General features: G+C 48.5%; 1 protein-coding gene across 1 annotated transcript in view; it reads right to left on the reverse strand.

Moving 5' to 3' along the window:
- The window catches only part of LOC147685416 (syntaxin-binding protein 4-like), a 1262048-nt gene that overhangs the window by 831924 nt on the left and 402300 nt on the right, over window positions 1-27824 (reverse strand). Inside the window, exon 8 of the mRNA XM_086939784.1 lies at window positions 18146-18287. Within this exon, the coding sequence (XP_086795910.1) occupies window positions 18146-18287 (142 nt within the window). The remainder of the gene's footprint in view (window positions 1-18145; window positions 18288-27824) is intronic.

Consider the following 27824-nt stretch of genomic DNA (forward strand, 5'->3'; position numbering starts at 1 on the left):
ATTCCCTCCATGGACTACATACAGCTCGGAGACCTCAACTTCCTCCTTCACAACCCTAGGAACCCCAACTCCTCTGCCCTCCTGGACAACCTCACCAACATCAGTCTGAAACAGCTCGTAACCACCCCCACCCACAAGGCAGGACACACCCTCAATCCCATCTTCGCAGGAAGCAACAACATTCACTTTAGCCACGCCACGCAAACCCCCCGCACAGACCACCACTGCATACAATTCTCTTTCAACAAGGCCACCCCTTACAAACCAGAACATGCCCTCTGTGATGGAACTGGAGCAAGGTCACTGAGGAGCACCTCAACTCCACCCTCAACCACCATCCCCCTCCCACCTCGACCAACGCCAACTCTGCAGCCGAAGAACTACACAGATGGATCACCAACTGCACAGACAAGCTCGCCCCCCACTGCTATCCCGAAAGACAGCACCCCAGGAAGGCCACCTGGTTCACCACAGACCTCCAAGAATCCAGGCGCACCTGCAGACGTCCCAAGAAGCTATGGAAGAACAGCAAAACAGCAGAAGATTGGACCACCTACAAAAACGCCATGACAGAATACCACCAACAACATCAGAGCCACCAAAAGGACCTTCATCCAGAACAAAATCCTTGCCAACTCAAGCAACTCAAAATAACTCTTCAGCATCATTCAGGAATTCATCAAACCCCCTAGCAAAGCAACGGACGTCACACCCTGCCAGGACCTCTGCAACAAACTCGGCTCCTACTTCCATCTGAAAATCAAGTCCCTCTACGACAACTTCAATGAACAGACACCAGACACCGAAACCACTCCTCCCTCCAGCAACGCCAGTCAGGCAAACATATCCACCTGGAACCCAGGTCACCAACTAAGACACCGCCACAATCGTAAAAAGCACTCAGTAGCTCCCATGGATCCCATGCCCTTGCACATCTTCCACAGAGCCGCAGCCCCCATAGCACCTGAGCTACGACACACCATCAATGCCACTTTCGAAGCCAACACTATCTCCAATGACTGGAAACGTGCAGTAGTCAAGCCACTTCTCAAGAAGCTCCCCTCCCGGCCTAAGTCACTGAGAAGAATGTCAACGTCCAGCTAACAAACTTCATTGGAGAGAACTCCATCCCAACCCTTCCCAATCTGGATTCCGCAGTAACCACAGCACTGAGACCGCCCTCCTTGCCACCACAAACAACATCCGTACTCTCCTCGACCAAGGTCACACCGCGGCCCTCATCCTACTAGATCTCTCTGTAGTCTTTGGCACTGTCTCCCACCGGCCTCTCCCCACCCGACTCCACTACGATGGCATACAGGGAACCGCCCTCGACTGGCTCTGCTCCTTCCTCACCGGCAGAACCCAAAGAATCAGACTTCTGCTCTTCCTCTCCAAACCCACCAAAATCAACTGCAGCGTACCCCAAGGATTATCGTTCACGCCCGTGCTGTACATCTACATGGCCCCCCTTGCCACCATCATCAGACAGCAGGGACTCAGCATAGTATCCTATGCAGACGACACCCATCTCATCCTCTCCCTTACAAAGGATCCCCACACCACTAGACTCAGCTTTCAGTAAGGAATGAATGAAAACGTCTGCTAAATTCTTGACTTAACCACCCCTAACATAGGCGGTGGATTCTGCTGATACAACCACAGGGTCGTATCAGCAAGGTTATCGCCGTTTTGCAGGGAGCATCACTGGAAAACCAGCGATGTTCCCTGCAAAACGGCGATTTCCCCGCTATCGCAGGAATTTTTATCGCGTTGGAGATATGCTTTGCTAATAACGCGATATCCCTGCAATAAAAGCCTGCGATAGCGGGCGTTAGGGAAAGGAGCGCTAAGCACGCTTTGCGATAGCTATCGCAAAGTGTTGCTGATATGCGCCTTGGACTCTTAGCCAATGATCTTACTGTCATCTCTTTGTCTTTGATAAAAGTAGCTAAGAACCTTGTAAAATAGGTCAGCAGACTTTCTGGCTAGTACAGTGACTGACAGATAAACGTCAACACATGCAAAACCGCCGACCTTTATTCACAAGAAAGATTAAAGAGCATCCATGGATCTTACTTGATGGACTTCAATGGAAAGGCAATAAAGTTGGAAAACAGCAGCTCCTACCTTGAGGTGATACTCAAGGTAGGAGCTGCTAAACTCCTACCTTGAGTAGGAGTTTAGCTGCTCCTACTCTAACTCAACACTAAACTAAACTGGGGAAAGCACATTGAGAAGACTTAGCAGAAGGCATCAACCAAACTAGCAGCATGACCCCTTTTTCTGAGAATGAAGTAAATGCCTATGTGGAGTAAGGTGTATGCAATCAAAGAAATTATCCAACCCACAATGTCACATTCTTCCCTGGTGTGGAGTGGTTACCAGGCAAACATTGAAAATCTCTGCAAAAACTCCAAAATCATGATCCTACGGATAACAGCAGGTGCTCCTTGTTTCATAAGAACATTAGGCCTCCACAGGGCTAAAATGGAGTTAGAGGCATTGAAATGTTGGACAACCACCTCTGAAAACTCAACAACAAATTATACTTCATCAAAAGGAAAACCTGCAGATCAAGAAACTTGATGACATTTCTGTGAATCCTTTTTTCCATTACCTGTGGCCCACCACAGCACTGACCAAGTGAAATTAACTCACCTGTAAAAAAGTGTCTCAGATCAACAAGAAAACAAAACTAAGACTAAAATAAAACTTAAATAGAATAGGGAGTAATGAGGCTCAAGCCTCAGTATTTAAAACTTCTACTGTATCAATCAATCAATCAATCAATCACAACATTTGTAGAGCGCACTACTTACCCGGAGGGTCTCAAGGCGCTAGGGGGGTGGGGGTGCTGCTACTGCTCGAACAGACAGGTCTTGAGCTTCTTCCTGAAGGAGAGGTGGTCTTGGGTCATGCGCAGGTCGGTCGGGAGGGAGTTCCAGGTCTTGGCGGCCAGGTAGGAGAAGGACCTTCCTCCTGTTTTTTTTTTTGTTTTTTTTTTATCCTCATCTGCCCGACACACGTCCCTTAGATGCGAAAGAAACCAACCAACCATCTCACTGCTTTTTGGAGCAAGGCCCTGAGAATTGAGCCGCTTCACAACTCAGCAGAGAATTTTATGAGGTGATAGGAACAACCATACATCTTGTGACGATGTCTCAAGGCAACTTCGTGCCAAAATATTCAGTATATAGATGTCGAATTCTGGGCAGACCACAATACTGAACTGTTGAGTGGGTGGGCTTAATCATTGGATGTTGGGGAAAAAAAAAACCCCAAGGAGAACTCACTTCCATTCTGTCAAAAGCTTCCAAAATGTGAGATTTTGGGCTCTGCATGATCTTCTCAGATCTACCTTTGAGATTTCATATAATGAGTTTAGCCATGCTGAGTGTGTGGGAGGGGTCTTGTCCACCCAGTGCATGCAAATCTGCCGTCTTGCCAGCAAAATGGCATAAAACAGAAAGGATCGTGCTGCCCCAGTTATGTTCTGGTCTAAACCGAGTATGACAAATGGTAAAGATATTGAGATGTCAATTTTGGTAATTGAGTCCAAAGTAGCTTTGATCTCTGTCCAGTAGGTAGCTAAATGGGGGCAATCCCAGAACATATGAGTGTCAGATGCTGAGGGCAGTTGGCATTTGTTACAGCATGTCCCCTCTTGAAATTTGGATAGATGTAAGGGAGTGAGATATGCCCGATGTAAAGTAAATAGATGGTTTCGTCTAAGCCAAACGGGTTTTACCAATTTATACAAAAGGGTGAAGGATTCTGACCAACTGTCCTCATCCATTACCTCAATTTCCCTACCCCATAGCTGTTTTGGGAGGAGAAAATCCCCATCTACCTCCTCAAGTATAGACCAGTACCAACAAGCCACCTCTTTACCTCCAATCTGTTTTCCAACTAGCTGTTGTTCTAGAGGGTTAATGCTTCCAGAATTAGGGACTTTCCTGAATAATTCTCTGACCCAACTACTAATTTGTATGTATTTAAATCTTGACAAAGTCGGGCCCACTTTATCCCTAAGGACTTCCCACGGTGTCAAGATACCTCCGCAAAGTAGGTCGCCCCATCTAGAAAGCCCAGCTGTCCTTAGGGGGGTTGCCAAAGAGTCCTGCAAGCATGGTGGAAGCCCGGGAGAGTCCCAAATTGGTGCGTGAATAGAGTAATACGCCAATCCCACTTTACGCTTAATTTGTACCCATGTCTTCAGTTGCGTTAATAGAGTCTTCAACCTCACTTTCTTGAAAAACTTTTGTTCTCCAAACTTGAAAAGAAACCCATCCAATGGAAGGTTTGCCCCGACCAACATAGCTTTAAATAGCTTCCCATTTGAAGTAAGGTCTGGTGACTTCAAAAGCATTCTTGAATGGGAAAGCTGAAACGCCCAGGAATAATACTGTAGATCTGGAAGGGCCAGTCCACCTTTTTCTCTCCTCCTCCTCAGCTTTTTCCAAGCCAACCGCGTGGCCTTGTATCCCCATATGAAAGAGTTTATTTCTTGTTGGCACCTAAGAAGTTGTTTAGGGTCAAATGCAATGGGAATTGTGTTGAAGATAAAGGTCAATTTCGGAAGAATGGACATCTTTACGATGTTGACCCTCCCATAAATTGATAGTCTAAGCCCTACCCAGGATCTTAAAAGGGCCCTACACTCTTTGGCCACCAGGTCTAGGTTAGATTTTACTAAAGCATCAATATCTTGTGTCATTTTGACTCCAAGATAACGTATTGAATGAATTGAGGGCGTCATCCCCACACCCGGATTGGCAATATTCCATGTCATCAACTCGGTCTTATCGGCGTTAATATCATAGCCTGAAATACCTCCAAATTCTTTAGCTTTATCGACCACTGTGGGGAAAGCATTTGCTGGATCACTAGTGTATATTACAATGTCATCGGCGTATAGCCCAACTTTCCTTTCCCACCCACCAAATTTGAATGGAGAAATTCTTGGGTCATCCCTAAAAGATTGTGCAATTGGCTCGATTTATATATTAAATAGTAAGGGGGACAGGGGACACCCCTGTCTTGTCCCCCTAGTAATCAAAAATGGCTGAGTACATACACCATTCACCATGATGCTTGCACTGGGGTTTTGATAAAGGAGTCCAATTGATCTTCGAAAGTTTGGACCAAAGGCAAATTTCTTCATGGTTTCGGCTAAGTACGCCCAATTTACTCGATCAAACGCTTTGGTAGCGTCAAGGGTCATAATGGCCAAAGGAAGGGAGAAAGTAGAGGCAATATCCACTGCCCCGATCAAATCATATGTAAGGTCTGAGAGTTGTCTACCCTTTATAAAACCCTTTTGATCAGAGTGTATAATCGAGCCAACTTCACGTCCAAGTCTGTTTGCCAGTACTGCCGCAAAAACCTTATAGTCGCTGTTTAGAAGTGAAATTGGCCTATATGAGCCGCATTTAGCTGGGTCTTTCCCGGGTTTCGGAATCAGGACAATAATCGCCTCGCCCCAAGATTTGGGTGGGGCCACACCATTTATTAAGATGTCATTAAAAAGTCTTGTCAGCACCGAGACTATTTCGGGTGCTACGACCCGTAATAATTCGCCAGGAAGGCCATCCGGGCCAGTTGCTTTGCCCTTCTTCACTTTTTTGATACTCTCCCTCACTTCTTCCTCTGAAATAGGCCTATCAAGACGATCTCTTTGCTCAGGGCTAAGAGTGGGAAGAGTAATCTTCTCCAACCATCTAAGATTTGAGATGGGGTCCTCCAAGATTTCATCCTTATATATTTTCTGGAAAAACTCCAAAAATGCTTCCCCAATATCTTTAACGGATGATCTTTCAATTGCCTCGCCCTCTACCGAAATATATTTTATATGCTTTTTTGCCTGGTCCGATTTAATTTTCCAGGCAAGGACCTTACCTGCGGACTCACCATATTCAAAATTGGAGAGTTTACTTACTTCCCATTTTAGGGCGACCCTTTCCTGAAGAATATTTTCTAACTTCTCTTTTAGTTCTTTACGCTGTTCTTTTTCCATATTGGTCCCAGTTCCAGAGCCAATACGTTGATCCAATAATGCGATGTCCCTTTCGATATTATTGATCTTGGCTCTGTAAATTTTCCCTCGATAAGAGGCCCTATTAGTTATATAGCCTCTCAAATAAGCTTTGTAGGCCCCCCATACTATATTTAACTGGGTGGAATTAATATTTGTGTCCATGAAAAGTTTTGTTTCATGGATTAAGAGGTCTGTTTCCTCTGCCTCTAAGAGAATAGTGCGGTCAAATGACCACAAAGCCTGAGAGGATTGCTGGACCGATTGCAAACAAAAAATTATAGCGGAGTGGACCGATAAGTGTAAGGGCAAGTACGTTAAGTCCTTTAGGTGGTCTCTTAATGAATAACTAAAAAGGGCGTAGTCAATTCTTAATTTGTGGTTATATTTATGGTTATGGTATGATACACCAAGTACCCTACCTGCTCTCTCCCTCCATGGATCCGCCAATCCGAGTGTCGACATAACATCCCCCAATACCTGCCTAGATTTTTTAAAGGTTAGTGCCCTTGAATTGGGGGATTTATCTAATTTTGGATTAAGTACCAAGTTAAAATCTCCCATCCAAATTATCGGACCTTGTGTTGATAATAACTGATTCTGAATTTTGATCAGAAATGAGGGGTCATCCTGATTGGGACCGTAATAACCAATCAAATTGTATATGCTATTATCTAGATTGACTCTAGCGTATAGCCATCTCCCACTTAAATCCTCCTCATGTGCAAGAATCTGGGTTTTTATTTGCTTTTAAAGATAATTAATATACCTTGAATATTTGCATTGTTATTAGTGCAAATAAAACAGTCTACCCATCTGATTTTACTTAACATTTCCTTCACTTCGTGTTGGAGCAGGTGTGTTTCCTGGATGACTATGACCTGCGCCGGAGAATCCTTCAGGTATTGCAGTATTCTATATCTCCTACTCTTAACACGCAGGCCATTGACATTCCAGGACAAGAATATTAGTCCCATCAGCCGGTGTCCAACCCCCCACCCCTAATCCAGCTCAATGAGGAGTAGCATCTCCCAGTGAGAATCAAATGAAATATAGATAAAAGTATACTTGATGAAATTTGTGTATTTGAAACGGTGCCTGAGCAGTGAGGATATTTTATGATTTTACCCCATCCCCCCTCCCACCCCACCCTGGAAAACCCCCCCTTAATTACTCTGGCTATTGATACCAGATTTGTCTCTCCGTGGAGTTCCATATGCCCAGGTCAGTTACATGATTAAAATGTAGCCCGGCATGCCTTAATTCTTTCTAGGGGAAAACAGTCATGTTTATATAAAGTAATTTTGCTAATTATAAATAGGTTTAGGTGTTTGTCACACACCTTCCTACATATTGGAATGATTAAACTAATACGTATTCCCAATTTAGATAATATATGTATATTTTAATGTCGAATATACATAAATACATATATACATATATATTTAGTCTTTTATCTTTCCTATCTTCATTACATTTTTTTGCGTATTAGTTTTTATTTATTTTTTTTTTTTCCTTTCCTTCCTCACCTTTTCTCTTTTTTTTTCTCTCCTTTTCTTCTCTCATTTTTTTTTTTTTATATATATACACCCTCTGTGAAAAAACCTTTCCCCTACATTTCCTCCTAATATCCCCCATTCCCTTCACCTCTTTTCTTTACATTATATTTTAACTCGGTGGCACAGTGTACCATGTCTGTTGATGATCATTAATAGACGTCAGAAGTTCGTCTGCCTACAATGAGGAATGGATGTTGTGCATTTTGTTATTATAAATGACCCTGAGAAAAGCAGGGAACCTCATTTGGACAGTGGCTCCCAGAGCCCTGAACTTCTCCATTTTCTGGCCTAACTCCCATTGTCTATCCAGAGTAGATTTAGATAAATCAGATCCTATAACATAAGAGAAGTCTAGAGCTTTTAGGGCAGTGGCCTTTAGGGCTAAATTCAAAATCAGAAAATTAACTAGAATTTTCCTAGGTTTAGACCTTCCCTGTTTTAAACTGAAAGGATCTCTGTGAGCTCGCTGGATATCTTTTTCTAGCTCTTCCACGGATTCCTCCAGATTTAAGGACTCTTTAAGCAGGGACGCTACAAATTTTTTCATTTCAGTCCCCTCTTTTCCCTCTGGAACTTTCAGGATTCTAGTGTTATTTCTCCTTGAGTAGTTCTCCAAAGATTCCACTCTCTCTTTTGTTGCGTTCCCTTCACGCCTTAAGTAGTAGATCTTTTCATTAGCAGAGTCTAATTTAGCTTTTAGTTCATTTACTGTACTTTCGAGATTATCTGTCCTCTCCGAGAGAAGATTAACTCTCTTATCCAGGGCATCGAACGACGCTTTTATCTCCTGCTGGTTACGTTTTGATTCAGCGAACCCAGTTTTAATTTCCTGAAGTAAATCCTCCAGTGAGATCTTCTCCTTCGTCTCAGAGGTCCCGCCAGCCTTATCATGAGTGGTCAGAAGCCCAGTTTCTTCCGAAGTATTGGGACCACCTGAGTCTACTTCCCCCTCCACTTCCACCGGGATGGAACCTTGAGTCTCATTTGTATCGCCCATCTTATTATTATTGTCCTCCAGTGATCCGCTAGGAATTTCTAGAACTTGAGGCAAAACCCTAAAATAGGATCTAAGTGAAGGGGTAAGCCTCGCTGCACTACCTTTAGTGATTTTGGGTCTTACTTTAGAGCCAGTTTTTGAGTCTTTTGGACCTTTTTGCCCAGACACCCGGGGGGGCGTAACCGTGGTTACTGTAGTGACGGATTTTGCGATGTGACCGCCGGAAAACACAAATACAGAAGGACCCCAGATAGTATCTTTAGAGCCGGGATCTGATTCTTCTACAACGCCTTTAGGTCCCTCATTAGCTCCCTCCTTGTCGCTACCAGGACTGAGACCCAATTTGGTAAAAGTATCAGCAAGGGTGTAAGCTTTAACAATTCCTCTGTCTAAAGACTGTTCCCCTTCAACAATCCTACCACCCTTAATGGCCACACATCCCTTCCCAAACACCTTACTTGATGGTAGTGCACAGGCAAGTGATTTTTCTGCTCCCTCCTCCTCTGGTTCTGTCCTGGTCCTTGTCTTTGTCTTTGTTTTAGCTTTAAGGCGACGAATCTTCTGAGTTTTGCCCACGTTGAGGGTGTCTGAATGGGTTCCTTTGCTTGTATTAGGGCACTTTAATGGTGTGTAGTGGCTGCTGAGGTCACCTCTAGCAGCCGCTCTGCGGCTCCTTCGCAGCTCCACGGCTGCCTCTGCCCACCGGGAAAGTGTAGCTAAGGGCGGGATCCTGGCATCACACATCCATACACCAGCAAACTAGACGTTTTTTATTTTCTATTGTTTTTTATTATGGTTTGAGGTAATGCCAGTGCCAGTACTACTGCTTTTCTATTCTATTCAGTTTTGTATATAATTTTTTTATTTTTTTTATTTTTTATATATTTTTTATATATTCTTAATTTCCTTCCGTAAAAACCCCGTAAGATCAGGAAAGCCAACACTTGGGGGAAGAAGCCACCTGTGCCCGCCTCGTTCGAAGCGTGCCTGCCTGACTTCTGTCACAGAAGTGCCTCGGAAATGGTGTCGGACGTCTACCGCTGACGACAGCAGACGAGCGAGCAGACGAGAAGGGCAACAGTGCTTCTAGGAGCCGGCAGGTAAGCCTCGGAAGCCCGATAACAATCTGATGTAGGCGGGTAGAGTAGGGCGCCTCTCACGGCACTCCGCTGCTCCGCTGCTCCGCTCTGAGCGGCTCCCGGCTCCTGTATCGGCTCCTGTAGGCTCCCGAGGGCTCCTGGCTCCAGAGGTGCTTCCGGTGCTTCGGGAATCAGTCGGACGCCAAACACCAAACGCTGCAGCTAGGATGGTACGCTAAGCACTGCAAGAACAGCGTTAGCTTCGGCAATGTTATAAACAAAAGATTTACTGCATGCTCTCTCTCGGGGGAATCGTGTTGATTACATGCCGATTAACTGCAAAATCAAAGGGCTAGCTGGAGCTCCACGGAAGAGACGCGACCTGCCCTAGCCGGCGGCCGCCATGTTTCCCCCTCTCACGTCACACCTTCCTCCTGTTGTCGCTCTTCGGATGCGGGGGACGGCGGCGAGGGCGTGGTTGGTCGATCGGAGGTGGCGTTTGGGAGCATAGAAGTTGAGGCGGTTGTTGAGGTAGCCCGGGCCTTGGTCGTGTAGGGCTTTGTGTGCGTGGGTGAGGAGATGGAAGGTGATTCTCTTGTTGACGGGGAGCCAGTGCAGGTCTCTCAGATGTCCGGAGATGTGGCTGCGTCGGGGGATGTCGAGGATGAGTCTGGCTGAGGCGTTCTGGATCCGCTGGAGTCTCTTCTGGAGCTTGGCGGTGGTTCCGGCGTAGAGGGCGTTGCCGTAGTCCAGATGGCTGGTGACGAGGGCCTGGGTGACCGTCTTCCTGGTCTCGGTGGGGATCCACCGGAAGATCTTCCGTAGCATGCGCAGGATGTTAAAACAGGACGCGGAGACGGCGTTGACTTGTCTGGTCATGGAGAGGGAGGAGTCCAGGATGAAGCCCAGGTTGCGTGCGTGGTCTGTCGGTTTGGGTGCGGTGCCCAGGGCGGGGGGCCACCAGGAGTCGTCCCAGGCGGAGGGCGAGAAGCCCAGGATGAGGACTTCCGTCTTGTCTGAGTTCAGTTTCAGGCGGCTGGTCGTCATCCACTCGGCTACGTCGTTCATCCCTTCGTGAAGGTTGGCTCTGGCGGCGGCGTGGTCGTTGGTCAGGGAGAGGATCAGCTGGGTGTCGTCAGCGTAGGAGATGATGTTGAGGTTGTGTTGGCGTGCGATGGCCGCGAGGGGGCTCATGTAGACGTTGAAGAGGGTGGGGCTCAGCGAGGATCCTTGAGGGACGCCGCAGATGACTTCGGTGGCCTCTGACTTGTACGGTGGTAGACGGACTCTCTGTGTTCTTCCGTCGAGGAAGGAGATGATCCATTCCAGTGCCTTCTCCTGGATTCCGACGTTGCTGAGGCGCTGCACTAGGGTGCGGTGGCAGACAGTGTCGAATGGCGCGGAGAGGTCTAGGAGGATGAGGGCCGCTGTTTCTCCGTTGTCCATCAGGGCTCGGATGTCATCGGTGGCAGCGATGAGGGCGCTCTCGGTGCTGTGGTTGGCTCGGAAGCCAGACTGTGAGGGGTCGAGGGATCCATTCGTCTCGAGGAAGGCGGCCAGCTGTTTGTTGACGGTCTTTTCGATGACTTTGGCTGGAAACGGGAGGAGCGAGACGGGCCGGTAATTTTTGAGTTCGGTGAGGTCCGCTGTAGGTTTCTTGAGAAGGGCGCTGAGTTTGGCGTGTTTCCAGCTCTCCGGGAAGGTGGCGGTGTCAAAGGATGTGTTGATGATGTCCCGCAGGTAGGGTGCGATGACAGCGTCGGCTTTGTTGAAGACATGGTGAGGGCAGGGGTCGGTTGGAGATCCAGAGTGGATGGAGTTCATCATGCGGACGGTGTCTTCGGTGCTGATCGGAGTCCAGGCACGGAGGGTGGTGGTGGGGGGTGGTGGTTCCGTCGTGGCGTGCGTTGGTTGAGTGCTGAAGCTGTTGTGTATGTCCGCGATCTTGTTGTGGAAGTAGGAGGCGAGGGAGTTGCAGAGGTCTTGCGATGGGGTGATGTCGTTGTTTCCGGCGTTGGGGTTGGAGAGCTCTTTCACGATGTTGAAGAGTTCCTTGCAGTTGTGTGCGTTGTTGTCCAGCCGGTCCTTGAATGCGGTTTTCTTGGTGGCGCGGATCAGTTGGTGGTGCTTCCGGGTGGCAAGCTTGAGGGTGGTCATGTTGTCCGGTGTTGGTTCCCTTCTCCAGGCTTTCTCGAGGGCTCGGCAGTTCTTCTTGGAGCTCTTGAGTTCGTAGGTGAACCATGGGGCCTTCTTGCTGCCGGGTCTGCTGGGCAGGGTCCTCAGTGGGGCGAGTTCGTCCGCGCAGTTGCTGATCCACTTCGTGAGGTTGTCAGCGGCCTGGCTGGGGTTCGCTGAGCTGGCGGGGGGGTGCTGGCTCAGGGAAGCGGCGAGCTGGTCAGCTGTGATCTTGTTCCAGCTTCTTCGAGCAACCTGTTGCTGGTGGTGGTGGATCGTCGTTCTTTTGAAGGTGAAGTGGACGCAGCTGTGGTCCGTCCAGTGGAGTCCGGTGGCGTGGCTGAAGGCGATGTCTTTGCTGGGTGAGAAGACGGCGTCGAGTGTGTGTCCGGCGAGGTGGGTGGGGGTGGTCACCAGCTGCTTGAGACCGAGGTTGGCGAGGTTGTCGAGCAGGGTGATGGTGTTGCGGTCGTTGTTGTTCTCCAGGTGGAATTTGATGTCTCCCAGGAGGATGTAGTCAGCGGAGGGGAGGGCGTGCGGGCTGATGAAGTCGGCGATGTCCTCGCTGAATTGAGTGCGTGGTCCCGGGGGTCGGTAGATCAGGGTGCCTCTGAGGGTGGTTTTGGGGTCCGTGTGGATCTGGAAGTGCAGGTGTTCGGCGGTTGTCAGGGTGTCGTCGGTGTTGGTCGTGATGCGGATGGTGTCCCTGTAGATGATGGCGATGCTTCCTCCTGTGTTGTTGATGCGGTCCCTTCGGATGATCTTGTAGCCCTCCGGGATGGCGATGGCGATGTCGGGCGCTGAGGAGTCGTTCATCCAGGTTTCCGTGAGGAAGGCGACGTCAGGGGCTGTGGTGTCGAGGAGGTTCCAGAGTTCGATGGCGTGTCTGTGGACGGAGCGGGTGTTGAGGAGGATGCACTTCAGGTGGTTGCTGCTGGTGTTCGGCTTGGCGGGTGTTGGTGCGGGACAGGTCCGGATGCAGGTGAACTTGCAGGAGTGGCAGCTGAAGGGTCCGTGGGTTCGTCTCGGGGTGGCTCGGTAGCATCCCGGGGTTCGGCCGGTGTTGAGTGCGTTGAGGGTGGCGGCGTCGTAGGTCCGGCGGGTGGGCTGGCGTCTGCGGGGGCCAGGGGTCCTGGCACTGGGCGCGGTCCAGGCGCGGACGGGCGCAGACGGGCTTACCTTTGGCGCACCTTCGGCGCGCAATCGGCGTGCCCGCTGCGCGTACGCGTGGACTCCGCCATAAATGGCGTAGTGGGGGGCGGAGCGAGGGCGGGGCAGCTGGGAGGCGGGAGCGGGGTGGGCCAATGGGCGGCCAATCTAGCGAAGCTGGGCGGGGCCGCAGGGGAGCAGCAGCGGGGAGCGGGGAGGAGGACAAGCAGCGGTGAGGACACGAGGACGGCACAGGAGGCACAAAGGGGAGAGAAAAGCACAGGTGAAAGCAAACAGTTAACAAAACTCTCAACAACGCTGTAAACGGGCGAAAATACCGCTAAGGCGCTCAGGGGCACCGGCAGGAGTTGAGCCGGTAGAGTGGCGGTCCCGGCTCACGTCTGTGCGAGGCAGCAGCGGGGGGGATGGGGGTCCCGGCACTCAGCGAGGGAGCTGCGCGGTGTGTGGAGCGACCAGCCCTGCAGGCAGGGGCAAAGGTCACAGCTCACCACCGCGCGGCGACCACTTTAAATGGACCGTGGGACCGTGGGAGGGCGGGGCAGCTGGGAGGCGGGAGCGGCGTGGGCCAATGGGCGGCCAAGCTAGCGAAGCTGGGCGGGGCCGCAGGGGAGCAGCGGCGGGGAGCGAGGAGGGGGACAAGCGGCAGGGAGGACACGAGACGGCACAGGAGGCACAAAGGGGACGAGAAAAGTACAGGTGAAAGCAAACAGTTAACAAAACTCTCAACAACGCTGTAAACGGGCGAAAATACCGCTAAGGCGCTCAGGGGCAGCGGCAGGAGGTGAGCCGGTAGAGTGGCGGTCCCGGCTCACGTCTGTGCGAGGCAGCAGCGGGGGGGACGGGGGTCCCGGCACTCAGCGAGGGAGCTGCGCGGTGTGTGGAGCGACCAGCCCTGCAGGCAGGGGCAAAGGTCACAGCTCACCACCGCGCGGCGACCATTTTAAATGGACCGTGGGAGGGCGGGGCAGCTGGGAGGCGGGAGCGGGGTGGGCCAATGGGCGGCCAAGCTAGCGAAGCTGGGCGGGCCGCAGGGGAGCAGCGGCGGGGAGCGGGGAGGGGGACAAGCGGCGGGGAGGACACGAGGACGGCACAGGAGGCACAAAGGGGAGAGAAAAGCACAGGTGAAAGCAAACAGTTAACAAAACTCTCAACAATGCTGTAAACGGGCGAAAATACCGCTAAGGCGCTCAGGGGCACCGGCAGGAGGTGAGCCGGTAGAGTGGCGGTCCCGGCTCACGTATGTGCGAGGCAGCAGCGGGGGGGGGCGGGGGTCCCGGCACTCAGCGAGGGAGCTGCGCGGTGTGTGGAGCGACCAGCCCTGCAGGCAGGGGCAAAGGTCACCTGGATTCTTGTAAGATAGAATCTGACAGCCAGAGAAGAATAGATTGGAGCAATGTCTGCTATTCTTCAATTGCCAGTGATAAAAAGGTCATGTGTTGACAAAAGTGCTGTTTAAAAAGCAGAGTCTTGTGTTTTTTTTTGTTTTTTTAAACAGGGGGTAGATGCTGTGTTATGGAATCCAACTGGGAAGACATTCTCTATCCTCAGTGCAGAGCAGCGGGGGTCCTCCATTTACTTTCCTGCTTCACGCATTTTCTGATTTCACATCTGCTGATGTAACTGATTTGGGTTTTTGATGCTCCTGCAGACGATTAGACTTTTAATGTTCGACATGATGCAGTGATTTTACTGACTGCTCTCAGGATGATGCATAAATATTTTAAGATGATGCCGGTTGAAGCCTATTGGGATCTGATTGTACGTAGTGCTTTGTCAAATTTACACAAATCTTTTGTGAGTCAGGCTGCAGTATAAATGATGCTCTTCAGAAATGCCATGTAGGTGACTGGCATCTCAATAAGAGAGGTATACCTTCATCAAGGTGAGAGAGTATTAGTGCACTTAAGGTAATTCTAAAGTCTTCCTCTGGTTTGTTCTTGAAGGAATACCCTAACTCTCTAAAGTAACAATAGCTGATGCCAGGCTGTCTTGGTTTTGTCAGTGTGTGTTGATATGGAAGCCTACTGAGCTTTCATTGCTTTGCGTGGTGTAGTCTTCTAGGTTCATTTCATCCAACGATGCCAAGACCTCTTATTGGTTGTTGGCATTCTTGCATAGGAATATGTTGGCCTTAGTTGAAGTCCACTGAAATAGGTCACAGACGTCCATACTTAAGTGGTTACAATGCAGATTTCGGAAGCATGCTATTGTGACTCAATTTGATCCTTAGGTAAAACTGGTTTTGTTTAAATATATTAGTGGATACTGACATCAAAAAAACTCCCAAGGATCCCATGCATAAAAGTACGATTCGGTGATAGATACTGCAAGTTGTTGAGTAGCCTCAGATTCAGAGGACATCATCTAGACCAGCTTGGATCTCTTTGACCGAATAAATGGAAACACATTTGGGGGGGCGGTGCTCCAAAATTATTTAATGTGAAAGGTTGTTCAAAACGGCTGGTTGGTCAATGGTATGAAGTGCTGCACAGACGTTGTGAAGGATTAGAGGAGTGTTGGGTCATTGTTGACCTCAACTTGCAGATTGTTGTCCTCTAATTGGGTAATCACTTTCTTCATGCTGCATCCTATTCTGAGCCAGACTCTAAAGCCTATTTGAGAGTGTTGGACTTGATATTATTATGGAGCTGATTAGCAATGGTTCTTTTTATTTTCTTTTTCAGAGAGACTATAGATGCTTGATTGGAGGATAGCTAGCAAGCTCTCAATGGAAGAATCTGTCCTTTTTTGAGGACATCTGTGAGCCTTCTCCTTATAACTTCCATAACCTTACCCAAGCTATCCATCATCAGACCCAGAACTCATCCTGTTACATACACACATAGGCAAGATCACCTGTTCGTGCCATACATATAATTTCTTATCCTTCCCACAACCCACTCAGAAATCGTTTCCCAAACCAAATTCTCCTATATACATACCGCTCTCAAGCGCATTATAATCAACAAAAGACTGCAGCATGTAGCAGCCCCGTCTCATCCATCATCCCTTGACATCGGAGGCCATTTTTTTATATGTTACAGACTTAAAAAACAAAAAAAGGGATGTCATTTATCTATCTTAAATTGTGCTGCATGGCCTGCATAATCTTCTGGAATGAAAGTAAATAATTGTAGGAGTGTAGATCCCATCTTTTCAAATGTTAGTGCCATTTGTTTTAAAGGGAAATGGAAAAAGTTTTCTTTTTGTGTATAAAGTTAGCATGACTCCCTACAAGAATACAGTAATGGCATTTGAATGCAGGCATGCTACATCAAAAACTCATCGATTTGACACATTTCTGACAGGAGGCTGTGATGAACTTTAGAACAATGCACACTTTCTCCAGGACACGCCACCCTTGATGAAAGAGACTGTGGATCATCAGTGACCTGTAGGCCTCGGCTGCGAGTGCCCCCCAAAATTCCACTATTTGTGGTAACTGCTCTTACAGTACAAATCAGGATTATGAGTGCCATGGAAAACACTGTAACACTGGCAGATCAAGCCTCCAAATCCACGTTTTGCTTAATTTTCAGGACAAATCTGGCAATTGCTGTTATTTATCACATCTAAAAAAAAACAATTTTGGATATCGTTATTTGGCCAGTGCAATACAGAACAATGTAACCACACAGTACTCTTAATCGCGGTCCTAGTGTCCCTTTGTAAGGCTCTGCCATTTGCAACAGGTGATCTGTATTAAGCCTAAGCGGAGTTCAAGGAGTTCTGGGTAGAGGAACTCCGTGAAGTGCAAAAAAACCTCTGCCGCGCTACGTGGAGCTCCACAAGCGGGGGAGTGCGTTAGAAAAATGCAGTTCACAGTAATTTTCAGTGCCAGGTGTTTGTCCACCTTTGAAATTTTCGCGAATAGCACCATGCACAGTGCAAGCGGGCGCTGCTTCCTTTCTGCTGCTCGAGTATATTCTCTACTCAAAACAGGAGCATTCATTGCATTAAGAAATCTGACCAGCCTTGTTGAAAAATCTCGCTAGGAGTTTGATTTCCCTTGATTGAGCTCAACAACTTGACGTTCACGAGCGCAAAGGAGGAAGAATCTTGCCGGGAGGTAAATTTTTCTCGCTTGGGCTCGTCAACTTGATGTTGAGCGAGGAAAAAAACTCAATTTCACTGCGCGGAGCAGAGTTTTTCGGAACTCTGCAAGCTCTGCATAACGCGGAGTCGGAAAACTCGACAAACTCCACGAAAAGAGCAGTGTTCACCTTCCTGGCTTAATCTGTATCAGAAGGTTTAGGTCTCTGTAAATAGAGGATGGGGGGTAGATAGGAACCTCTTTTGATGAAACAGAATTGTATTATTCTTATTGTAGTGAGTGTAGATGACACGGAACAATCTTCTAGATGTTAAAAATCTAAACACACACACTGAAATTGTGGATTTTTTTCCTAAGTAATTTGAAAAGTTTTCTACCATAGCACACGCCAAACATTTCCAATATGAATAACTTTCTGCGTGGTTTTCCTTATTATAAATAAAAAACACATTTATTTGGTTGCAGTGTATTTGTGTGAAAGAAGTTATTTTGTAATGCTTCTTTCTGAGAAGCCCTAAACAACTGCGAACACGATCAAATATTGTTTACTTCAGAGAGCAGTAGAAAGATACATGAGCATTGAAGGGAGATGCTGAGGGCTAAGGGCCTCGGTGAAGAAACAGCTTTTACGTAAGGTGAGATGTACATCATCTCTTCAGGATCACTTTCAAGACTCATCCAGTAACAATCACTCAGACGCGATGCCTAGAGCTCTCAAGGGTTCCAGGTCCATGCAGAAACAGCTCATGCAGTCCAATATTTGTATTTGCATTCTGAGATTTGAAGTCCTGGTTTTACAATGGGATTCGAAGAAGTACAAACCTTAGAATGTAAAGACAAACGACACAGGCTGGCCGTGTGACTCATGCATGGAGCCGGGAAACTGGAGAGCACAGGATGTTCTTAGCGCACAGCCTTCGCCTCATCAGTCCTCACTCTCAGGTATGATCTCCTGAACACAAAAACCAAGCTTGCTCATCATTAGTCACTAGAATTACTTTGTGCAAATCACTCCTTACTATGCTCTCCTGAATCAACTAGCCCATCTTATGGCTTATTAGTTCCCAAACTCACCCTGTGGCAGTCGCTCTCAGGCATGATCTCGTGTACGTACACCATGGGTCCCTCCAGGCTGTTCGAGCCTCCGCAGACCATCAGTCCAAGGCTCCCTGATTTAGGAATGGAGATACTCTGGATGCCGGAGTCATTAGAGAAACTGCAACCAAGAAGACTGCATGTCAGTATCATACAGAGGATTCCCTCCATTCAAAGATGATGGAATGCTGGGTGTCATTTTGAAGGCTGAGGGGAAATTATTAAAAGTTAATGCACTCTGGTGTATGAAAACAAAGAACAGGCGCATGCCAGTAGAATGCTAATGCATTTAGTTTATGCTGCAGATTTTCAATAATCCTGTAAAGAAAAATCTATTTAAAGCATGCCATGTCTGAACATACCACCTTGCAGCTTGTCGGATGTCAGACATAGTTTGCAGCAACTGAATGCAAAGAATGATGTGCGTACCACTGAAGCACTTTTTGTTCATAGATATCTCTAAACTCTGAAGCGTAAGCACTCATTTCCAGCCTACTTTTCCTTTTACAAACTATTGTAATCCAGAGATAGTGCTTAAATGCTTGAATTGATGTTAACCAAGGCTACAATTCACTGAATGAGTGAGGGTTTTAAGTTAACGTATATGGCTTGAAATAATGCTCTCGGTGACATCTGGCAACCTAGACCTGTTATCTGACGTTCCTCTTGGTTGGACATAAGGAACTCTTCAAAACTTTTCTTTTTTTAGCCTATTTTTAGACAATTTTCAACATATTACCAATGGAGGCTACATATTCAGCAAAACTAATAACACGGCCCAAAGGCGAGACCTATTGGCTATGCCAATGCTTGTTCTTATTTGAGGCTAGTTTTTGCCGGCAAGGTGTCCTGGACGGCACAAATTGAGCATTGTAGGAATAGATTTTCCAGGGCGATTGGCTTGTTGTTTAGTTTACCACTACCCAGGAGGGTGGTGCTCTCCTGTCACTTTCTCCGATTTTCAAAATGCAATGTCTCTCTTTTTTTTAATTGAGAATTTCTGGTACAAACAGTAATAATTCATTTTTCAATACAACAATGTCATTACATAGATGATAAAAAGCCCGGATCAAGTATAAATAGATATAAAAGATAAAACCAATTCATGACAGAGAAAAATATACAGCATATATATATATACACAAGAAACATTTATATTTACCATAGCGACAAATGCAACATATAGGAATGGGGACATGATTCCTCTATTACTGCTAAGGTAACATCATCTTTCGTTTTTATAATCTAGAATCCATCCATTGATTTTCTGACCCGCTTCAAGAGTTTTCACGCCCTTGTGATTATACAAGCAGGATTCTATATTGTGCATACCAAGAAGTCTGGCAAGCCACATCTGAAAGGAGGGAGCTGTGGTGTCCTTCCAGCCCGCAGATATAAGAATCCGGAGCACCGCGACAGAAATAAAAACCAAAGCTTCCTCCTCCTTTTTTAACCCCAGCTTACAATCTGTGCCTAGTAGCATCAGGGTAAGGGATAGATTGATCTTAACATCTAGCAGCCCCTCCCAGAATTTCACAATTTCACTGCAAATTATATTTAATTTCTCGCAGTGATAGAACATATGCAATAAATCCGCGGAGCCATCATTACACCTGGGGCATCTGTCATCTTCCCTTATACCCCACTCAAACATCTTTGCTGGTGTAAAATATAAATTAAAAAGTGTCTTAAAATGCTGTGCCCGCAAGTTGGAAGAACGAAATACTTTTTTATTTAAAAGTAGGGCTTTATCAAGGTCAGCATCTGGGTCCCCTAGTTATACAGCCCAGGAAGACTCCGTCTTCTTCAGATCATCGTGAGTGCCTACCAACAGTAAGTTATATACCATTTTGATCCTTTTGCCCCCCTTTAAAAGGTATTCCAACAACGTGTTGTCGGTCCCCCCGAAGATGCGGGGTCTGATGGCCAGCAATGTTTGTGATATCTGTGCAAATTTAAACCATTGGTTGGATGGAATACCATATTTCTGCTGAATAGCTTCAAACTCCAATATGGAATCCCCTTCCATAACATCACCTAATGTCTTAACACCCCTCTCCTCCCAAAGCCGACAATTTATATTGTTCCTAAGCTGAGGGAATAGGCTAGAATTCCATAATGGCAGGTAAGGGTTCATTTTAGGGATTGCTAGCAGCTTTTGCACTGATTTCCAGACCCCCCCCAGGCCCCTTCAAGCACCTTATAACGAGTCTTACAATAAAAGCGGCGCTCTACTTTCCGTAATAACAGACCCGGAGCCTCGCTCACTAATAACAATTTGTATATAGATGGTGGGTCCTGATTACCCCAAGGTGAATTGGCTATATTATTAGCAGGTTCAAAAAGCATGGCCATATGGGTAAGAAGGCAAGTTCAAAGATAGAACCTAAGATTTGGCATTGTGAGTCCTCCCCTTTCCCAAGGGAGTGACATAAATTTAGTTGAACGCCTAACTTTACCATATTGCCAGATTAACCTGATATAAATTGATTCAAGTGATTTAATCACCCCCTCATCTATAAGAAGTGGTATTGCACGAAACAAATACAAAACCTTAGGGAACATAGTCATTTCATTTCGTTTTGATTCTTTATTCTGCATTTTCAGTTAACACCATAAAAGTACATTAAAAAGTACAGACATAAACAGTTTTAAAAACAACAAGGGTAATTACATCGAGGGAGAAACAAGACCCGTTACGTACACAATCCATATATAATACAGGTGCTCGCCCCACCTTCATTCTGTCAGAGTGGCGGCGTTTGCTCAGCAAATTCCTCTTGTGTCTCTCAGTTTAACTGATTGTCTTAAAAAATTTGTCACAGCAAGTAAAGTCAGATGATCTCGGGCCATTTTTGTAAGGATAAAAGAGCTTCCTTTGCATGTCTAAAATTGGCCTTTTTAAGCAGGTTTATTAAAAAACAACGCCTGGGAATTAAATAAAATGGGCATAACAATACAAAATGAAGGGTGTCCTGCGGAGATCGTTGATCGCAGCTGCAGGGGCCCTTAGACTCAACCGATTTTGTAAAACTTGCCGGCTCGGCAAGCTGGTGATGTAAAATGTTGAGCCTAAAACGCGTTATTAAAAATCTATCATGGGCATTGTGTATAAGGGCTAGATAAGGCTCCATTCCTACACAGGACCTTGCGAGGGCATGTGCCGTCACTGATTGTTTATTACTATCCCTAACTTCTCGTGCACTGGCTTTATTTGTGAAAAACATCTTCTTTACTCTAGCCTGGTCCTGTTTTGTTATACAGGACGGTGTCAGAAACAAATCCTCACACCCGATGCTTTTCAAACATTCATTAACGTACTTGAGCCAAGGAATAGTCATTCTCTTCTACCTTCCCATACAGTCCATAATTATCTGTTTCATCAGACTGGCTTCTGGGTTGACCCAAATCTTTGACCATGCAATCAGTGGCCTACTCCCCAACCTATCTGCTAAAAAAATCACAGCCCAATTCATCATGGATAATATGAGAGGAAACACACTGGGGGATTGTGATGAATCGGCCCGCAAACCCCTACCTGGGGGCCGCCCTCCCCCTCGCGTGCCTTGTCCGACACCCCCGGGACTGAGTTTATCTCACCGAAACGCCACCACCGAGACAGGACGCTGAGCAACCTCCATCACCAACGAAACCCCGCCCTTCTCTCTCCCACAGGAGCCAACCCGAGCGACAGGAAGGGAGGAACCATACCAAGCTGACCCCGGAAGTCCCGCCCCTCTGGCAGAGTCAGCACAGGATAAAAACAGGGATTCAGCACAACAAGGCGTCGGAGTTTCGTGGCAGGACCCTCTGGCTGGAGACGGAGAAGGTGACCAGACGTGCGAGGAAGAAGTGTGGACAGAGGAGTGGTGGAGTCCCTTAGAGGTGGCTGGAGAGCGGCCGTAACTCACTGGAGAGTTACGGCGGACCGCGTGAGTGCTTTTTGCCTCCTTTATCCCTACTCACTAGGAGTTCGTGTTAAAGTCCCTGTATATATACCCTCTCTACATAGTCGCACTACCCTTGCACTGTATTATACGTATATAGCACCTCACTATAGAAGCCCTTTCGTTACTCGCACGCCCCACCCCAGCACCCTCTCTTTTACCCCGACCTGTATTCCGTACTCCCGGTACCTTCCTTCCCGCACTGTCATTTTCCGACCCCTCTTGCACTACCCGGGTGAAGGTGTACAGTTGAGTCTCGCTACTGACTCGATAAGACTAACGGTCCCTTGTTTTTTTCCTCTCTTCCGGTCCTCCTGGGAGCCTCCCCGTCATCGGAATCTACTCGGACCATCGGCGGACGCCAAGAAGAGAAGAAGCAGCGCCTCTGTGTCCATCACCTGGTGCCACACCTTTGGCCTGTTGGGACTATCTGTACTGTACATCAGTAATAAAAAGCGAATATTGCCCACTACATACGGCCTCCTCGCCTGCTTTTCCGGCCCGCTACACTCACTCCACGACATCTGGTGTCAGAAGTGGGATCTGCTGGAGGTATGGAGGCCGTAATAAAGAAGATGGCAGAGTCCCAAGAACAATTCGGGAAACTTATGGAGCAGTTCCTGAAGACTGCCGAAGACGACAGAGGTCAGCTCCACGATGTTCTGAAAGGCCAGGGTGAGACCCATGATGAAACCATGACAAAGCTAGCAGACGCCCTGGGCCAACAAAGACCGATGACCTCTCTACCCTCTGTCGTCCTTCAAAAATATGTCCCTGGAGAAGACCCGGACTACTTTTTCACAAACTTTGAGAGGATAGCTCAAGCCGCCAATTGGCCTGCTGATCGGTGGGGACAGTATTTGGGTCCGCTCCTCACCGGTGACCTCCAAGCGGCCTACCAACAGGCCAATATCCAGGGCAACACTCCCTATGCTGACATTAAGAGGTGCATCTTAGAACGCCTTGGCATCGACGATGATACCTACAGGGTGAAACTACGCCAGGCCAGGGAAAAGCCCCAAGAGAACCCGAGAGCTCTCTCCTTTCGGATCCGGGATCTCGCAAACCGGTGGTTGCGCCCCGAAACCTCTACCAAAGACAATATTCTGGAGAAAATCTATCTGGAACAGTTCCTTAACTCCTTACACCCGGCCACCCAACGCTGGGTGAGGCAACACTCCAGGCTCACACTTGAGACTGCTATAGAGATAGCGTCTGCCTATAGCAGGGCACAGGAACTTCAGCGGGGTAAGGACGACCACCCCCACAGGCCCTTGCCTGCTACATCCACTCGCCCAACCCGGCCTCCCCAGGGCCGTCGACCTGAACCACCACCGGTATTTCCCTCCCCTGTAGTGTTCCGAACCCCGACTCCCGGACCCCAGTGTTATTCCTGTGGTGGGTTCGGACACATTGCACGGATGTGTCCGCAGAAGGAGGAACCGATGGAGGTCGGCTTTGTCAGGAACTACCTGTGTAACCCTCCCGGATATACACCACCACCGTTCTACTGTCCAGTATCCATAAACGGTCAGCCACTGAGGGCGCTCGCCGATACTGGATGTCGGCAGAGTGTTCTACGTCCACAAGATCTTGCCCAGCCCCTCAGCAATCCTACTGGGGTTGTAGCCATACAATGTGTACATGGAGACACTAAACAATATCCCACAACTCAGGTACGAGTCCAACATTCCCAAGACCCCGGGACCTCTCTCACCGTGGGCCTTGTGCCCGCCTTGCCAGAACAAGCCGTTCTAGGGAGTGATTATCCGGGACTTCCAATGCTCTTACAAAAGACTTCCGACTCCCTGACTCAGTGGTGGAAAGATGCTCCCTATCCTGAATGTCCCGATCAAGTACCCGAGCCCAAACCCCACAAACCTAGGAGTCAGAAAAGAAGAGAAAAGAAAGAACACGTCAGCGCTTATCCTGCCATTATTGAAGAGCACCCCTGGCAGACCGACCAAGAGTTCAGGGCCGCCCAGCGAGAAGATCCTCTGCTACAGGAGGCCTGGGGAAAAGCACTTGATCACGAAGACCCCTTACAAGTAGGTCCTTACTTCGTTAAGAAAAACGGGTTGTTATATCGAAAAGGGGGGCCCCAACAGAACGCCCAGTTGCTTGTCCCCGGCCCCTTTCAAGACAAAGTCCTTTTTCTGGCACATAGTCACCTTTTGGGGGGTCATTTCGGGGACGAGAAAACCAGCCAAGCCATCTTGGAGAAGTTCTATTGGCCTGGGGTGTATCAAAGGATCAAGACTTATTGTCGCGAATGCATAGTATGCCAAAAGAACAGTCGACACAGACCACCCCGCGTCCCTTTGCAACCCCTCCCTATCATAGATGTTCCCTTCAGCCGCATCGGGATGGACATAATCGGTCCCCTCTTGCCCTCCCGTAGCGGGTGTCGCTATGCCCTGGTCATAGTCGACTATGCCACCCGCTTCCCGGAGGCCATACCCCTCCGCCAACCTACTACCCAGGCTATAGCGAAAGCTCTGATCTCCTTGTTTTCGCAAGTTGGCTTCCCGCGGGAAATCCTCACCGACCAGGGCACCCCATTTGTTTCAGCCCTTATGAAACGTGTATGTGCGGAGTTGGGAATCAAACAAATCCGGACCTCTGCTTATCACCCGCAAACAGATGGGCTTGTAGAACGATACAACGCCACGTTGAAGCAGACGTTGAAAAAGCTCTTAGGCCTCGAAGCAAAGAGATGGGAAGACATGCTTCCCTTGGCCTTGTTTGCGATCCGTTGCAAAACCCAGAGCAGCACGGGGTACTCCCTATATGAATTACTGTACGGACGAGCCCCCCGTACCCTGCTGGACATGGCCCAGGAAGCGTGGGAAGCTGAACCGGACCGGACACGTCCACTCCCCGAATATATGCAAAACCTAAAGACACATCTGTCTATGATTCGCGATATTGTCCGGCAAAACCTAGAGGCCGCTCAGGACAACCAAAAGAGACAATATGATAAGGGCACTCGTAATCGGGTCTTTGCTGTCAACGACCTAGTTCTCCTTATGATGCCCTCGTCCGACCAGAAATTATTGGGACAATGGCAAGGACCCTACCCCATCCTTCGGCAAGTAACACCAGTCACGTACGAGATAGAATTGGACCCTACCCGAGGCACCTCCCAAATCTTTCATGTTAACCTGTTAAAAAAGTGGGAAGGACCCCGTCCGGTGCTGTCGGGAACCAAGAAAAATCTCCTCTTCTCTTTCGACCCTTGTCTGGACCCCGACCTAACCCCCGCACAAGTCCAGGAAATACAACACACCTTGGAACCCCTGAAAGGCGTCTTCTCGTCCTCCCCCGGTCGAACCACGGTCACTGAACACAGGATTGAAACCGAACCAGGGAAAGTGGTTCGCCTAAGGCCGTATAGAGTGCCAGAGGCCCGTAGGGACGTTATCCGTCAGGAAGTGGAAGTCATGCAACAAATGGGAATAATTGAACCCTCAGTCAGCGAGTGGAACTCCCCTATCGTTTTGGTACCGAAACCTGACGGCTCGGTCCGTTTTTGCATCGACTTCCGGGAGGTCAACAAGGTCTCCAAGTTCGACACCTACCCCTTACCCAGGGTAGACGAAATGATTGAAAGAATAGGACAGGCAAAATTCATTTCCACGCTCGATCTCTGCAAGGGGTACTGGCAGATACCCCTCCGGGAACAAGATAGAAAAAAGACGGCCTTTTCTACCCCGGATGGGTTATACCAATTCCTAGTCATGCCCTTTGGTCTGCATGGCGCCCCCGCCACCTTCCAACGGGCTATGAACCAGGTCCTGAGACCCCATACACCTTACGCAGGCGCGTATCTAGATGACATCGTCATCTTTAGCGACAGCTGGCCCCAACACCTACAGCACCTTTCCAGTGTCATCAGCTCCTTAGGTTCATACGGATTCGCCATCAATCCGGCCAAAACCACATTGGCCGCGAAAACAGTTAAATACTTGGGGTTTCTTCTGGGGGACGGCCTGATAAGACCCCAAGACAGCAAAACGGCGGCCATCCGATCCCTTCCGTTTCCACAAACAAAGAAAGACCTCCGAGCCTTCCTAGGTCTCCTTGGGTATTATCGGCGCTTTGTGCCCAATTTTTCTCAAGGAGCGGCAGCCCTCACAGACCTGTTGAAGAAAACAAACCGGTCAGATGAACAACTCCGGAATCCCTCCTCGGAAGCCTGGCATGCATTTACAGACCTCAAAGATGCCTTGACCTCTGGTCCTGTATTGGTCCCCCCCAAATATTCAGTCCCTTTCATCCTACAGACTGATGCGTCGGACTACGGCTTAGGAGCCGTGTTGTCCCAGAAGGATGCCCTGGGGAATGAACGTCCTATTCTATATGTGAGCCGCAAACTCTTCCCCCGGGAAAAACAATATGCGGTGGTAGAAAAAGAAGCTTTAGCCATCAAGTGGGCGGTAGAAAGCCTTCGGTACTACCTAGAGGGCAGAGACTTCATACTTTATACAGATCACGCCCCTTTGGAGTGGATGGCAAGGAACAAAGGGCAGAATGACCGGGTCCTGCGTTGGTTTTTGTCTCTCCAACCCTTTCATTTTCAAACCAAACATAGAAAGGGTTCCGATCAAGGTAATGCGGATTTTCTGTCCCGGTATCCGCATTCTCCTCCCACTACAAGAAGGACAGCTAGGGGAAGGGGATGTGATGAATCGGCCCGCAAACCCCTACCTGGGGGCCGCCCTCCCCCTCGCGTGCCTTGTCCGACACCCCCGGGACTGAGTTTATCTCACCGAAACGCCACCACCGAGACAGGACGCCGAGCAACCTCCATCACCAACGAAACCCCGCCCTTCTCTCTCCCACAGGAGCCAACCCGAGCGACAGGAAGGGAGGAACCATACCAAGCTGACCCCGGAAGTCCCGCCCCTCTGGCAGAGTCAGCACAGGATAAAAACAGGGATTCAGCACAACAAGGCGTCGGAGTTTCGTGGCAGGACCCTCTGGCTGGAGACGGAGAAGGTGACCAGACGTGCGAGGAAGAAGTGTGGACAGAGGAGTGGTGGAGTCCCTTGGAGGTGGCTGGAGAGCGGCCGTAACTCACTGGAGAGTTACGGCGGACCGCGTGAGTGCCTTTTGCCTCCTTTATCCCTACTCACTAGGAGTTCGTGTTAGAGTCCCTGTATATATACCCTCTCTACATAGTCGCACTACCCTTGCACTGTATTATACGTATATAGCACCTCACTATAAAAGCCCTTTCGTTACTCGCACGCCCCACCCCAGCACCCTCTCTTTTACCCCGACCTGTATTCCGTACTCCCGGTACCTTCCTTCCCGCACTGTCATTTTCCGACCCCTCTTGCACTACCCGGGTGAAGGTGTACAGTTGAGTCTCGCTACTGACTCGATAAGACTAACGGTCCCTTGTTTGTTTCCTCTCTTCCGGTCCTCCTGGGAGCCTCCCCGTCATCGGAATCTACTCGGACCATCGGCGGACGCCAAGAAGAGAAGAAGCAGCGCCTCTGTGTCCATCACCTGGTGCCACACCTTTGGCCTGTTGGGACTATCTGTACTGTACATCAGTAATAAAAAGCGAATATTGCCCACTACATACGGCCTCCTCGCCTGCTTTTCCGGCCCGCTACACTCACTCCACGACAGGGATTTTGAGGAGCCTTCTCAAATATTTGTTTTCCTCAATTTGCAGTTTGGACACATCCACCATCCCC

This window comes from Lissotriton vulgaris, chromosome 10 (genome assembly GCF_964263255.1).
Source record: "Lissotriton vulgaris chromosome 10, aLisVul1.2, whole genome shotgun sequence".
In the NCBI taxonomy this organism is placed as follows: domain Eukaryota; kingdom Metazoa; phylum Chordata; class Amphibia; order Caudata; family Salamandridae; genus Lissotriton; species Lissotriton vulgaris.